The sequence below is a fragment of the Typha angustifolia genome, chromosome 7 (genome assembly GCF_048772165.1).
Source record: "Typha angustifolia cultivar Huaian chromosome 7, ASM4877216v1, whole genome shotgun sequence".
Lineage (NCBI taxonomy): Eukaryota > Viridiplantae > Streptophyta > Magnoliopsida > Poales > Typhaceae > Typha > Typha angustifolia.
This window is the reverse complement of record NC_133245.1, coordinates 8,912,045-8,928,320: the sequence shown is the minus strand read 5'-3', so window position 1 is coordinate 8,928,320 and position 16,276 is coordinate 8,912,045. Positions and strand designations below refer to the sequence as shown.

The following is a 16,276-nucleotide window of genomic DNA, read 5'->3' as shown; positions in this document are numbered from 1 at the left end:
TAAATAAGCAAACTAAAAACTGTAAATCATTTAAAAAAATATGCGGGTAAACGGATATCCGATATCCGTATTCGAATCCGAAAAATTTATCCGACCCGTATCCGAATCCGTATCCGAATTTTTTTCAAAAATTCAATCCGTATCCGAATCCGAGTCGGATAGAATTTTTTTATCCGAATCCGATCCGGGTCGGGTCGGATAGCGGGTCGGGTCGGAGTTAATCCGACCCGTTTTCACCCCTAACTGCTGTGCATTTGTAAGTTTGCTTAATGCAAATATATGAAGCATTTTAAGCTCATCTTTATAACAAAAAAAATTATATTATGCGTAATTTTGTCATTGGATTATTTGCACTGAAAATCCACTGGATTTTCGATTTGGCGAGGTAGGGTCATTTTTGGTTTTCCTTGCACTTGAGTTTTTTTTCCTAGTTTCTTTTCAACTTTGCCCTTTCTGTCATTTAGAGCCTCATTTAATGTTGACGGGACACAATGAGAGTAATGGGTTCTCGTACCAAAGATAAGTTACACAATGATTCCTTCAAGATATGGATGTATTACAAAAATCAGTCTGCGCAATTGTGAGAAAATATTTGCCAAAGCAGATTCGAACTACAATTGGAACGAAAACACAAAAGAATGCGGGTGATAGTGGTGGTGACGGGTGGAGTGGATGTCAGGGTTATGGATGAGTATGGAGGTGAAGGTGGATGTGGTTAAGAGATATAGACGAAGGGAACGAAGTGGTAGAGATCCCAAAGAAGAGGGGTGACTCGATAGATGAGAGAGATTAGAAGTTAGGAGAAACCTTGCTAACGGTAGAGGTGGAAGAATGTGAAGAAGGATGAGGGAGAGAGTCTAGAGAAAAGATAGGAGGTAAGAAATCAATAATCTAATACCATAATGAATTTGGTTGCCATCCACATATTTGTAGCGGCTAGCCAACAAGTCCTAAAACAATAAGTAACCCTAATTCTAGAGGATTCTCGTCGATCGTGTTCGAACACACAAAAGACGTTCTCTGTATGTGTGAACGCGATGCAGGCATTCGAACGCATCCGTTCGAACTTGCCTAACCGCGTTCGAACGCACAATTTGCGTTCTTTATATTTGTGAACCTAATGTAGGTGTTCTCAAGAGCGTTCGAACGTGACTTACAGGAATTTTATTTTAATAAAAATAAACAATTAATACAATAAGAAAAGATCCTAACTAAGTGTATCAGTCCACCACGCTTCCCCTACCTTGCCCTCAAGGTATAAAGTCGGGGAAACGTTCCAAAATGTTTGTCTCTAACTCCCAAGTCGCCTCATCGGATGGCTTGCCAAGCCACTCAACTAAAATCTCCATCTCCAATCTGATACCATGCCGTTGTTGGCATCTAGCAAGTACAAGAACTAGCTCTACAATCTCTATCTCCTCTAATGGATCCGATAGAACTGATCAAACGATCTCATGATCTCCAATGCGCTCTCTCAGTAATGAAATATGGAAGACATGATGCACTCTCGACCCCTCCAGGAGCTCTAAACGATATACAACCGGACCAATACTCACCATGACCTGAGATGGACCAAAGTAGCGATGTTCTAATGTTTGGTTATGCCATCGGACACAAGGTCACCTGTCAATACGATTGTACCCTCACAAATATCCAACTACCGATGTCGAACTCCTACTCCCTATAGCTATAGTCATAAACTTGGTTCATGCGGTTTTGACTAAGTTTAAGATGAGCACGCAACTTCCTCAATGTGGTATCTATATCCATCAACACTAACTCCACCTCTGTCCGGTCTGCAGATGCCACTAGATCATAAGCGTAACGTCGAAGCCATGCATCCATACACCATCTCAAATGGAGACATGCCAATGCTACTATGGTAGGCGGTGTTATAAGACCACTCTACTCACGGTAAGAACTCCAACCATCGTCTCGGCATTTCTCTAATAAAGCACCTCAAATATTGCTCAATGCCTCAATTAACCACTTCGGTTTGGCCGTCCGTTTGTGGATGGTAGGCCAAACTAAAGTTCAATCGAGTCCCCTTTTATCTGAAAAACTCAGTCCAAAAGTCGCTCATAAATATATGATTATGATCCGAGACAATTGTGCATGACATGCCATGTAACTGAGCAACATCTCTAACAAAAATTTCATCCACTGACTTGGCTGAAAATGGATGTGATAATGCTGAAAAATGCGCATACTTGCTCAATCTGTCAACTACCATAAAGATAACGAAATAACCATGTACCAGCGGAAGACCCTCTATAAAGTCCATAGAAATGTCTTCCCAAACACGGTCCGGTATAGGTAAAGGCTATAGTAATCCAGTCGGTTTCAATGTGGTTGCCTTAGTCTTTTGACAGACTTCGCAAACACGGACAAAACTCCTCACATCCTGCCTCAATCCTGGCCACGTGCAACTCTGAAATATCTTTCAATCTAAAAGAGTCATTTTTCAACAAAGAAGTGAGAGGAGCAGCGATCTTGCCATATCTAGTGATGAATCGGCGATAATATCCGGTCAGCCCCAAAAATCCTCTCAATCCAGTGATAGTAGTAGGAATAGGCCAAGTGGTCATACATTCAACCTTTTGAGGATTCGTCGCTACACCATCCGATGAAATGATGTGGCCTAAATACTCTACTTTTGGTACTCCCCATAGGCACTTGGACTTTTTGATCTTTAATTGATTTTGCTTCAACAAATTCAGCATGTCCTCCAAATGCCGCTAATGCTCCAATTCATTCCTGCTATACACCAAAATGTCGTCAAAAAATACCAAGACATACCTTTGCAATAGAGGCTAAAATATATTATTCATGAGGCCTTAAAAGGTAGCTTGAGCATTGGTGAGACCAAAAGGCATCACCCAGAACTTGTAATGCCCATCTGGAGTCCGAAATGTAGTTTTGTGCACATTCGTCGGGTGAACTCTAATTTGATGATACCCGGCCCTCAAGTCAAGCTTACTAAATATAGTCGCCCTGCAAGCTCGTCTAGCAACTCCTCGATTACCGGAATGAGATACCGGTCCTTGACGGTAATAGCGTTTAGTGTCTGATAGTCGACATAAAAACGCCATGTCCCATCCTTTTTTCGCACCAATAGCACGGGGGATGAGTATGAGCTATGACTTGGTTGAATGAGGTCTTGCTCTAACATCTCGGCTACCATCTTTGAGATACCTTCTTTTTGCACATGTGGATACCAATATGGCCTCGCGTTTATCGGTGCAACTTCTGGTACAATCTTTATACGATGGTCTGCTGCTCTTTTTGGTGGCAACTCTTGTGGCTCCTCAAACAGTCTAGAAAAGTTATCTAATAAATTAGACAATTCAATGGTAGTACTTGAACTCATTTGAGGTTCATCTCCTATTGGTCCAAACTGAAGAAAATAGGCTAAATCATACACACACAAGGCAACCCCATCATAGGCTGCATCGTAGGAATCGACGAAGATCGAACACCATTAAGCCGCACATCTTTATTTTCTTGTTTAAATTTCATCCATATGCTCCGGAAATCAAATATGACGGGTCCCAAACTCTGTACCCATTGAGTACCAAGGACAATGTTCGCTCCTCGCAGCGCCAACAGATATAAGTCCACAATGATGTCGTGTCCTTGTACCCATATACCGCTCCGACGGTACAAGCTCTTCGCCCTAAGCTTTGTGCCGTCTCTAATAGCAACGTCAAATCCCATGGTCGGTTCGGCATCCAAACCCAATCTCCTCACTAACCTCTCATCTAGAAAGTTGTGTGTACTCTCCGAAACGATAAGGATGTGCACACAGCGCTTTCAAACGAGTTCGTCTACCTATAATGTTTTCGGCGTGAAAGTACTCGAATATGTATGCATCGATATATCAACTTGGATATCTTCCTCCACGCCTTCCTCAACGGCCTCTTCATGGACCTCCTCTGGACACTCTTCATCATCAGCAACCTCATCATCCTCCTCAAAACTGTCGATGAGCATCACACTCCCGATTGGTTTAGAACACCGATGGCCGAGGGTGAAACGCTCATCACATCGAAAGCAAAGGCCCTTCGCTTTTCGCTCCTCCACCTGGGTAGGTGTGAGAGTTCGAAAGAGGTCTTGTGCCTCCTCTAACATAGGAAGAAGGTCTCAAAGGTGGTTGTGGTTTAGTGCTTGTAATCGCTATTTTTTGAACCCATAGAATTTTCAATTAGCGTTCTAAGTGCAAACTGCCCATCTCGGTTGCCCCACTTGGTTTTCGCTGCCATCTTTAGAGACTTATACTTTTGTTCCATCCTCACGGCCTTTTCAAAGGCCTCCTCAAGAGTAGTAGGACAAAGAGCACAAACATCCATTTGTATCTCATCCCGCAGCCCTGAAATAAATATGTTCATCAATGTCTGTTCGAGCCAAGGTGGCTCACAACGACTACTAACTCTTTCACACTCATCTTGGTACTCCAATATGGTCGTCCTCTGAATCATCTTACTTAATGTAGCAACAAAATCTTCATATACCGCTGTCCCAATCTGCGTGTAATTCTCCTGCAAAAATCAACCCATCTGGTAAATCCACCACCACAAATAATCGATATATACTAATGCAATGCCGTTCCTTAGAGGTGAAAGTTTGCCATTTGAACCTTTGCATCTTCTACCATATCTTGACAATCAAAATATTATTCAACTTGAAACACCCAATCCGTTGGATCACCGCTTTGACATTTTGGAAAGTCCAAGTGTGCGGTTCTCACCCGAATAGTGTTGTCGGGTTCGCAGAAGATCTTTGATTCAGGTCTAAACCTTTATGCATGCTGATCACCTTTTTTAAATCCTTGAGCATGTCCATCACTATCTTCAAAAGGACCAACCTCATCCTTAGAGTGCCAATCCTCCTCATCGATGAAGCGCACCGGTGCCACACGCCTCTTAGGTTCCACCACCGTCGATCATAAGTTTTGTAACGGAAGTGAGAGATGATGTGTAGGCATAAGTAAGAGGTGATCATTGACACTCACATGACACACTTGGACCTATGGGTTATTGGTTCCTTGAAATCATTGTGATCATTTTGAATTGCGTTAACTCTATGCAGTAATATTTAGAACATGCCCCTAAGTTCATCCGCCAAGCCCATATTCACACCCATGGACGTTGGTTGACTCGGTCCTACCGTGGTTGCTCCAAATGAATTGGTGATAAGCTCTGATACCAATTTGATAGGCTTAGATACCAATTGATGAGATCTGCAACTAAAGATAGGCTACGCTAAGAATCCTCAAGATCTGAATGTATTATAGGAATTAGTCTGCGCAATAGTGGGAAAATATTCGTTAGATATTTTCCGATAGTCATAAAATTACGAAACCAATTGGGTTGGATCCATACCTTCCTGATCTACAACTTTCATATTTACACCTTTCGCAGATTCGAACTGTAACAGGGACAAAAATATGAAATAACGTGGGTGATGGTGGTGGTGACGAGTGGAGTGGATGTATGTTAGGGTTATGGATGGGTATGTAGATGAATGTGGATTGTGGAAGTGATTAAGGGAAGTAGACGAAGGGAACGAAGTTGTCGAGATCTCAAAGAAAAAGAGTGACTCAACAGTTGAGGGAGATTAGAAGCTAGGAGAAACTTTACCAACGGCAGATGTGGAAGAATGGTGAAGAGGGATGAGGAAGGAGTCTAGAGAGAAGATAGGATGCAAGAAGTCAAGAATCCAATAACATAATGAAGTTAGCTGTCTTCCACGTATTTATAGAGGCTAGCCAACAAGTCCTAAAACAATATGAAACCGTAATTCTAGAAGATTTCCGTCGATCGCATTCGAACGCGCCTGATTGCGTTCGAACGTACTCAAAAAGCTCCATCTCTAGATGTGCAATACAGGCATCCGAATTCGCCCGACCGCGTTCGAACGCACAATATACGTTATCTGTATTTGCGAACCTGATATAGGCGTTCACAAGGGCGTACGAATGCGACCTACAAGAATTTTATTTTAATGAAAATAAACTCCTAATGCAATAAGCAATCCTAACTAAGTGTATTAGCCTACCACGCTTCCTCCACCTTGTCCTCAAGGTGAAAAGTCGGGGAAACACTCTAAGATATCAGTCTTCAACTCTCATGTTGCCTCATCAGATGGTTTGCCAAGCTACTCAACTAGAATCTCTATCTCCAATCTGGTACCATGTCGTCGTCGGTGTCTAGCAAGTACTCAAACTAGCTCTACGATCTCTATCTCCTCCAATGGCTCTGGTAGAACCAATCCAACAATCTCAGATTTCTAATGCCCTCTCTCAACAATGAAATATGAAAGACAAGATGCACTGTCGACCCCTCTGGCAGCTCCAAATGAAAAGTAATTAAACTGATATGCTCTAACACTCGAAATGGACCAAAGTAGCGATGTAATAACTTTTGATTACACATTGGACGCAAGGTCACTTATCGATACGGTTGCACCTTCACATCCTGTCTCAATCCTAGCCACGTGCAACTCTGAGATATCCTCCTATAAGTCCTCGAGATACCCTCATGACCAGCCTCTAGAGTTTGGCCACGTGCTCCAACAATTTCTGTCACAATCTATCATTTGCGGGCATCCGAATGCATCCACGGTCCAACAACAAACCGCCTCAATTCTTCAACTCGGGATGGCGCTCTGATAGGCTTTGACACCAAATTGATAAGCTCTGATACCAAATTGATAAGCTCTGATACCAATGATAGGATCTGGAACCAAAGATAGGCTACGCTAAGATTCCTTGAAGATATGAATTTATAATAGAAATCAGTCTGCATAACCATGGAAAAATATTCATGAGATATTCTCTAGTAGCTAGAAAATTACGAAACTAATTGGCTTAGATTTCTAACTTCCTGATCTACAACTTTCATATTTATGCCCTTCGCAGATTTGAACTATAGCAAGGACGAAAACATGGAATAACGTAGGTGATGGTGGTGGTGATGGGTGGAGTGGATGTTAGGGTTATGGATAGGTATGGAGATGAGGGTGGATTGTGGAAGTGATTAAGGGAAGTAGACGAAGGGAACAAAGTGGTCGAGATCGCAAAGAAGAGGGGTGACTCGACAAACGAGGAGGATTAGAAGCGAGGAGAAACCTTGCCAACGGTAGATGTGGAAGGATGGTGAAGAGAGAGGAGGGAGGAATCTAGAGAAAATAGGAGGCAAGAAATCAAGAATCCAATAGCATAATGAAGTTAGTTGCCATCCACATATTTATAGAGACTAGCCAACAAGTCCTAAAACAATATAAAACCATAATTCTAGAGGATTCCTGAAACACCCACTTCCAAAAATTCACGTGTTCCGCACGTGGAGCATGTCCACGTGATTCCCACGTGATCTGTTAGTGACATAATCTCACCAAGTATCTGAATAAGTCAAGAAATACTATAATAATCTAACAAATAATCTAGAATAATAATATCATAGGCCTCAACAAGCCTCTAGGAATACAAGTCCATCACAAATTTGCTAAAACATAAATACCCTCGTAGGGGCTAAGTCCAACTGAAATAATAGAATAAACAAATGCTAAAAATAAGGAATGAATCTGCTACTCCTCGATGTCCGCATCCTCTATAATCATCTCTGAAATATTTCCACTAAAAATGGCGGTGAGCACGGGCCCAGCAAGTAAAATCTAATAATAATCTAAGAATATTACATGATAAATAAAAATGCAACTCATAACATGTCAGGGAAAAATGTACATTATGACTTTTTAATAGCTTTCATCATTATATCTTATTTTATATAGAAATCTACACAGGAGTCGAGTCACAATAACATATCTCACAAAGCACCATAAAAATCTAGGGGGACTAGTCAACTAGCGGTATTATTGCACATACATGCCTGGCGACGCTGCATATGACCGGTTGTCTGTGGCCATCAGACAAAGGACCCCAGTCGTAGGCCCATCAACACCGTTCTAGTAATTATCGCATAGAGTGAAATCATCACATACGGCTGATAAGAGAACATAGCTCAACAAACGCCCTGACCCTACGTCCTTAGGTACTGCTAATATCATACTACAATCCCTACCTCTCAATCATCTTTTCTAATATCATACTAGTTAAGTCTCCAACTAGGGCAGTGTAATCACCTGAATACTCCACCTGCTACCGACCTTAGGTGTGCGCCGCTAATATAATACTATATAATATACACTCTACCCCTAACCCCGGGTTGAGTGGGTAAAAGGGCACTGTTTAACTGGGACTTGACTAATAGTGATACGTGCACATGGTGCCATGACCTCTATTATTTATTTAACATAATCATCACAATAACAGATATTATAAACAAGCATAGAGTCTATCATACATGTGCATTAAGTGATAAATAATACAAGTAAGAATTGACATGTAAAATGCAAATATGAAATGTCATATAAGTTTCATAAGTAAGAAAACGGCATTTAATTATCACAGGTAAGAAATGACATAAGCATGCATTTTTTAAAGACTATTATAGAATTCTACTCGCCTGAGTTATTTCTGGAATCCATCTTACTCTCCTAATCAGTTGGCTCTTCTTGATTTTCGAGATCCTTCCCGCACAATAATGGATCTAATAATTTATAAATAAAATAAACATAAGATTAATGGACTTATAGACTAACTATCTGGTTGTATGAATTTAAGTTTGATTGTCTAGGTTCGAAATATTATTTGTCTTAATTTAAAAAAATAACGGTCATTTAGAGTCGTTTACAATGTAAGTGTCGAAGATAAATGAAAAGACTAATAAATTCAAATACCTATTTTGATTTTGTATAGTTCCTAATTTTATTAATAACATGGTTGAGAAAATTATAATAATTACAATTTAGGTAGCTAATAGAATTTAAGAAAAAATAACAGACTCAAAATTAATTAGTCTAGGGTTAAAATGTTAAAGGTTGGGCTGGGCTCAAGGCCCAGCAAATTAAGTGAGAGTGAGAGAGGGAGAGTGGGCTGCAGACCTACCTGCAGCCCACTGGACCAGAGGTAGTGGACTGGGCTCAAGAGCCCAATCCGACAAAATGAGGAGGTGGGCTCCCGCAGCCCACCAGAAACTAAGGGGGTGGACTGGGCTCCAGAGCCCAGTCCACCGAGACCTTAGAGAAGAGGGGACTGAGGACTTGGGCTGCAACGCAGCCCATGCCATAGCCCAGAGAGAGAGAGAGAGAGCGGTGGGGGGCCCAACCTCCATCTTCTCCTCGTCTCCTTGACAGAGAAGGAGAAACAGGGGAGAAAGGGATGATGCTGCCGGTGATCCCCCTCTGCTTCGGCAACTCCTCCCCAAGTTGACTAGGTCGACTTGGGCGCAGGAGAGGACAGAACCTCCAGCTAGTGTGGTCGGAGGGTGAGAGTTGAGGAACTCCATGGCCGGCGGCCATGGAGTTTTCAACTCAGTGCTAGGTGGGCTCGAAGACCTCTTCTTGGGTACCTACCTCTTCCAAGTGAAGAGGTGGGTCAGCTGAGGTTGACGAGTGAGGCCACCACCGCTGGTGGTGGTCGCTTGTGTCAAAGAAACCCGGTGAAGCGGGGGGGGGGGGGGGGGGGTGAAGCGGGGAAACTTCCCGGACCGGTGGGTGGTCGACCCGAGGTCGCCGGTCGACGAATTTCTCCAGTGAAAGCAGACAAAAATAAAATCCTAATTACGCATGATTAACTAGGTTATTTTCAAATTGAAATAAAGAGGGGATGAAGGCTAACCCGAGGATCGAGGTGAGGGGTTTTGCTTGGCTATCGGTGCTCCGGTGACTTGCTGCCCGCGATGAAAACTTCGACGGCTCGGGAGAGAAAAGAGAGTAGGGAAAAGTGAAGAAGGGGAAATTACAAAAGAAGGAAACTCGAGGGGGATGAGTGGAGATTAAATAGAGAAGAGGTGGAGAGGGCAACAGAGTGGAGTTAACTCCACTCCGACGCACTTCTCTCCCACCTCTCGCAACTAACTGTGAGAGGTGGGGGAGGGGGAAGAAGGAGTCACTGCACGCACATGGCGCATGCGCAATTTGTTTTTTAATTTTTTTTAACAGGTGTTACAATTCCTATCGATCACGTTCGAACGCGCTCGATGGCGTTCGAACGCACTCAATAAAGCCTCTTCTCTAGATTTGCGAACGCGACATATGCATTCAAACGTGGGCATTCAAACTCGCCTGACCGCGTTCGAACGCAGGCGTTCACAAGGCATTTACATGGCGTTCACAAGGGCATTCAAACGTGACTCCACTTGCATTTGAACATGATCTACAGGAATTTTATTTTAATGAAAATAAACACCTAATACAATAAGAAAAAAATTCTAACTAAGTGTATCACGCTTCGGATCATCCATCACCTCCTACAACAATCTCAAAATATCTAGGTCAGATGTACATGTATACCTAAGCATGTCAAGGAAGGGAAAAGTAGGAGATGAATAGGCTGCAAGCTCGGCGGTATCGGGTTGGCGCGATAGTGCATCCGCTGCTCTATTTTTCGTTCTCTTCTTATATTGAATTTTATAATCATACCCTAGTAATTTTGTGACCCATCGCTGTTGTTCTGGAGTGTGTATGCGTTTGATACGATTCGGACTTCACCGACATCGTCTCAAGTTTGGATTTACCTTAGGATAAGATTGAGTTTTAGGATAAGATTGAGTTTTAGGATAAGATTGAGTTTTAGGATAAGATTGAGTTTTAGGATAAGATTGTGTTTTAGGATAAGATTGAGTTTTAGGATAAGATTGTGTTCTAGGATAAGATTGAGTTGTTGGTTAGCCTATAAAAGTATGTGTAGGGCAACCAAAATTAGGATTGATTATTGAGAATTGAGTTTGCCTTGCCTCCTTCATCTTCTTCGCTCTCGTTCCCTCAATCTCCCCGGCAACGCCGCTTCTAATCTCCCTCGACAGGCCAATCACCCTAGTCCCTTAGGAGTGGCCCTCTTCTCCCCCTTCTTCCAATTTATCCATCGCTATCCCTAACCTTTCCATCATCCATAACCCTTCCACCATCACTTTTACACCGGTGCCACCCCATCAACACCGGCCCTCCACAATCCACCATTACCTAGGATTTCGTGCCTTCATCCACGGAATCCAAAACAGAGTATCCTGACGTTCGTCCACTAAACGAACGATATTTCGAGATCCCCATCTCCGATTCGTCTGAAACTAGATCCGTTGGAAAGCTCTTTTCCGGGCCTACAACATATCAAAATTTCACAGCGATCCAACGGCGGGATATTTCGGGATCTGATCTCAAAGTTCCGTGCAAGATCGTATTAATCTTGAATCAGAGCCATAGCACCAAAAGAGGGTTCGTATCAATCTGGTATCAGAGCCTATAGCCGAGGAAGGATCGTAACAAGCTGGTATCAGAGCCACCATTCCTCGGACAAGTGCTTCCAATGACGATCACTCGATCTAATAGGAATATGGAAGAACCTAGCGTTCAAGCCGCGTTGGGGTCTCTTTCCAAACAGATTGCCATCAACAAGCAAATAATGATGGAGATGATGCAGGAAATACGGGCATGGACGAAACCTTTTTCAACAAGAAAGGCAATCACAAGACAGCATGGGGAACCCTCCACAACATACCCAACATCCTCCACGGCCTTCCCGCTCATCACAAAAATAGGGGAGAGTTCGGCTATCCGGCAAGATCGAGATTCTACACCTCGACCCATGGTCAGCCGCAACGAACTGCCACCGGCTACAATGAGATCCTCAACCATTGTAGCAGCCCTCGGAACCTCCACATCTTCCCATGCACCGGAGACCTCGTCGACAAACCGCGAAGTGCTGGCTACCCCACACCTGGTCGCTGGATATCCCTCATCAGGAATCCTCATCAGTGGTGAAGGAGATGATCCGAAATCGCGAATTTCGACACTTGGGCCGCCTTTCACTAGCTCCCTTTGCAACCATAGTGAGTCGGCAACTAAGAAGAAATCGCATATGGCCTCCAGCGATCTTCTACCATTCTCCTCGGTCAATCGACAGTCGACCACGACAGCTTCATCACCAGCGATGACGTTGCAGCTCCCTGCCAAGCTACCACTCAAAGGAGAAGGCCACGATCTTCCACCCATGGCAGCTGAAAGCGCAGATGTTGCTGGACATCGAGGAGAAGAAGTTGAGGAGCAAAACGTGGAGGACGTGATAGCTGAAATCTCCCTCCACGCCTATTCGGGGACGGCGGCACCAAAGACATTGCGGGTGAACGGAGTAGTCAAGAAGACCACAGTGAGAATCTTGATTGACACTGGGTCCACCCACAACTTCATTGACAAGAGGCTCCCTAGGAAGATTGGGCTCGAGTCGGAACCCACGGAAGGGTTCGATGTGACTATTGGAGATGGCACCACTTTGCGAGCAGATTCTATTTGTGGAGGTGCAGAATTGAAGGTGCAAGGCCAAACTTTCACATTGGATCTTTATCCGTTGGCCTTGCAAGGTGCCGATATTGTTTTGGGGACCCAATGGCTTCGGAGCTTGGGGCCCGTGACCTTTGATTTTATAAGCCTCACATTGACCTTTTGGAGAGATGGTCAGAGAGTGTTGTTGGATGGAAGTAAACCGCTGCTTGAACTTTCAAAAGAAAGGGAGCTCGCTTCTTTCTCGGCACCCACTTTTCCTTTCTTTTCAGATCTACGAAGAGCCAGTGCAGAGGATAGTGATCTGGTCCGACTCATGGAGGAGTTGAGAGAGAACCCCTCAAGCAACCCCGAGCACGAGGAGCGCAATGGGTTAGTACTAGAGCATGGACGAATTAAGGTACCCCGAAACGAAGAGCTACGGAGGCTATTGATGGCACACTTCCATGATACTCCTATAGCAGGTCATGAAGGGGTATTACGTACTTACAAGCGGCTGGCCCAAAACTGTACTTGGACTGGGATGAAGACGGACGTGAAGAAGTATGTGCGTGAATGTCAAATCTGCCAACGAGCCAAATCGGAGGCACTCAAGCCTAGCGGGCTACTGCAACCACTACCGATACCAGAGCGTATTTGGGAGGATATCTCCATGGACTTCATCGAGGGGCTGCCGGAAGTTCGAGGACAATCGGTGGTGTTTGTTGTGGTGGATAGACTGAGCAAGTATGCACATTTCATAACATTGTCTCACCCGTTTTCAGCAAAAAGGGTTGCTGAAATTTTTGTTCGGGAAGTGGCACGCTTGCATGGGATGCCTAGGACGATCGTGTCAGACCGGGATCGCATCTTCATAAGTGAGTTTTGGTCCGAGTTCTTCAGATTGCAAGGGACTCAAATCAATCTTAGTTCAGCATATCACCCCGAGACGGATGGCCAAACCGAGGTGGTGAATCGTGGACTAGAGCAATACTTGCGATGCTTTGTGGCGGATCGACCAAAGGATTGGGTCAAATTTCTTCCCTGGGCTGAGTGGTCATACAATACCGCTCATCACTCAAGCATTGGCATGACCCCATTTGAGGCGGTTTATGGGCGCACTCCCCCTGTCTTGCGTGCCTACGATAGACTCGCGGCGACGGATAGGACTGAGCTTGACTTGGAGCTTGCTGATCGAGATGAAACATTGAGACGGCTCAAGACTCACCTAGCCACAGCACAAAACCGCATGAAGCAAACGCATGACAAAGGCAGACGTGAGCGAGAATTTGAGGTGGATCAATTGGTGTTCGTTCGAGCTCAACCGTATCAACAATCCACATTGAGGCCAATTTTGAACCAAAAGTTGGGATACAAGTACTATGGTCCGTACCGAGTGCTACAACGAATCGGTCCAGTAGCTTACCGATTGGACCTACCTGAAGGAACCAGGATACATCCCGTCTTCCATGTCTCAGCATTGAAGGCCCAGATCGGGCCTAACCATGTAGTGGGTTCGACCTTACCCGAACCAATGGAGGAAGATGGCTCCAATGAGCCGGTTCGAGTCCTAAGTCGTAGGAGAAGACGCCAAGGATCCAGATTAGAGACTGAAGTGCTGATTGAGTGGCTGGGCAAACCTACTGACGAGTCTACATGGGATCTAGAGGCAGACATCATGGATCGCTTCCCAAATTTCAAACCTTGAGGACAAGGTTGCGGAAGCGTGGTGGATTGATACGATTCGGACTTCACCGACATCGTCTCAAGTTTGGATTTACCTTAGGATAAGATTGAGTTTTAGGATAAGATTGAGTTTTAGGATAAGATTGAGTTTTAGGATAAGATTGAGTTTTAGGATAAGATTGTGTTTTAGGATAAGATTGAGTTTTAGGATAAGATTGTGTTTTAGGATAAGATTGAGTTGTTGGTTAGCCTATAAAAGTATGTGTAGGGCAACCAAAATTAGGATTGATTATTGAGAATTGAGTTTGCCTTGCCTCCTTCATCTTCTTCGCTCTCGTTCCCTCAATCTCCCCGGCAACGCCGCTTCTAATCTCCCTCGACAGGCCAATCACCCTAGTCCCTTAGGAGTGGCCCTCTTCTCCCCCTTCTTCCAATTTATCCATCGCTATCCCTAACCTTTCCATCATCCATAACCCTTCCACCATCACTTTTACACCGGTGCCACCCCATCAACACCGGCCCTCCACAATCCACCATTACCTAGGATTTCGTGCCTTCATCCACGGAATCCAAAACAGAGTATCCTGACGTTCGTCCACTAAACGAACGATATTTCGAGATCCCCATCTCCGATTCGCCTGAAACTAGATCCGTTGGAAAGCTCTTTTCCGGGCCTACAACATATCAAAATTTCACAGCGATCCAACGGCGGGATATTTCGGGATCTGATCTCAAAGTTCCGTGCAAGATCGTATTAATCTTGAATCAGAGCCATAGCACCAAAAGAGGGTTCGTATCAATCTGGTATCAGAGCCTATAGCCGAGGAAGGATCGTAACAGCGTTGTCCCATTGATACACTTAGGATCTTTTCTTATTGCATTAGGTGTTTATTTTCATTAAAATAGCATTCTTATAGGTCGCATTCAAACACCCTTGTGAACGCCTTGTGAATACCTGCATCAGGTTCGCAAATATAGAGAACGCATATTGTGCGTTCGAACGCAGTCGGGCGAGTTTGAACGCCCACATTCGAACGCTTGTGTCACGTTCGCAAATCCAGAGAAAGGGCTTTTTGAGTGCGTTCGAACGTGATCAGGCGCGTTCGAATGCGATCAATGAGAATCCTCTAAAATTAGGGTTTCATAGTGTTTTAGGACTTATTGGCTAGCCTCTATAAATATGTGGATGGCAGCCAACTTTATTATAGAATTGGATTATTGATTTCTTGCCTCCTATCTTCTCTCTAGACTTTTCCCTCCTCCCTCTTCACCATCCTTCCACATCTACTGTTGGCAAGGTTTTTTCTAACCTCTAATCTCCTTTGACTATTGAGCCACCCCTCTTCTTTGGAATCTCGCCACTTCATTCTCTTCGTCTAATTCCCTTAATCACATCCACAATCCACCCTCATCTCCATACCCATCCATAACCCTAACATTCACTTCACCCGTCATCACCGCTATCACCCACATTATTCTATGTTTTTGTCCCTATGGCAGTTCGAATCTGCCAAGAGCATAAATATAAAAGTTGTAGATCAGGAAGTTACGGATCCAACCCAATTGATTTCGTAATTTTCTGATTACCGGATAATATCTGACGAATATTTTTCCACGGTTGCGCGAACTAATTCCTGTAATAAATTTAGACCTTGAACGAATCTTAGCATAGCCTATCTTTGGTTCTAGATCTTAACAAGTGATATCAGAGCATATCAATTTGGTATCAGAGCCTATCATTTGGTATCAAAGCAGGTGAACCTCAGACCTCCATTCATGGTTGAAACAAAGAAGATGACATCAACTAGAAGACCTATGGAGAGCACATCGATAAGGGAGGACTCAATGCACGATGATCCTAACTATGAGGCCGATTTCTTTGGAGCGACCACAGAAGGACCGAGTCAACCAATGTCCATAGGTTCGAATATGGATGAACTAAGGGGCATGTTCCAAACGTTGTTGCATAGAGTTGACAACATAGAAAAGATCACAATGAATTTAAAGAATATGTCATGAATTGATTGGGTTCGTCATCTCCTCGACGACGAATGGAGTTTCAAGAAAGACCAGCAGTGGGACCCCATCGAACTGATACCTCATAGGTCCAGGTGCATCATATGAGTATCAATGATCCCCTCCTATCTATGCCTTCACATCATCCCCGACCTCCATTACAAAACCCAAGAATAGCAATGGTGGAACCCGAGAGGCGTGC

General features: G+C 43.9%; 1 protein-coding gene across 1 annotated transcript; it reads left to right on the top strand.

Moving 5' to 3' along the window:
* The first annotated feature begins 10,851 nt into the window (after positions 1 to 10,851).
* LOC140763237 (uncharacterized) lies at positions 10,852 to 14,356 on the top strand. The gene has a single exon (XM_073101328.1). It carries the CDS (start codon positions 11,423 to 11,425, stop codon positions 14,078 to 14,080), a length of 2,658 nt encoding a protein of 885 aa, XP_072957429.1. The 5' UTR covers positions 10,852 to 11,422; the 3' UTR covers positions 14,081 to 14,356.
* Positions 14,357 to 16,276: the final 1,920 nt, after the last annotated feature.

Coding starts and splice junctions, on each gene's coding strand:
- LOC140763237 (XM_073101328.1), top strand. CDS start 11,423: ATGACGATCACTCGATCTAATAGGAATATGGAAGAACCTAGCGTTCAA.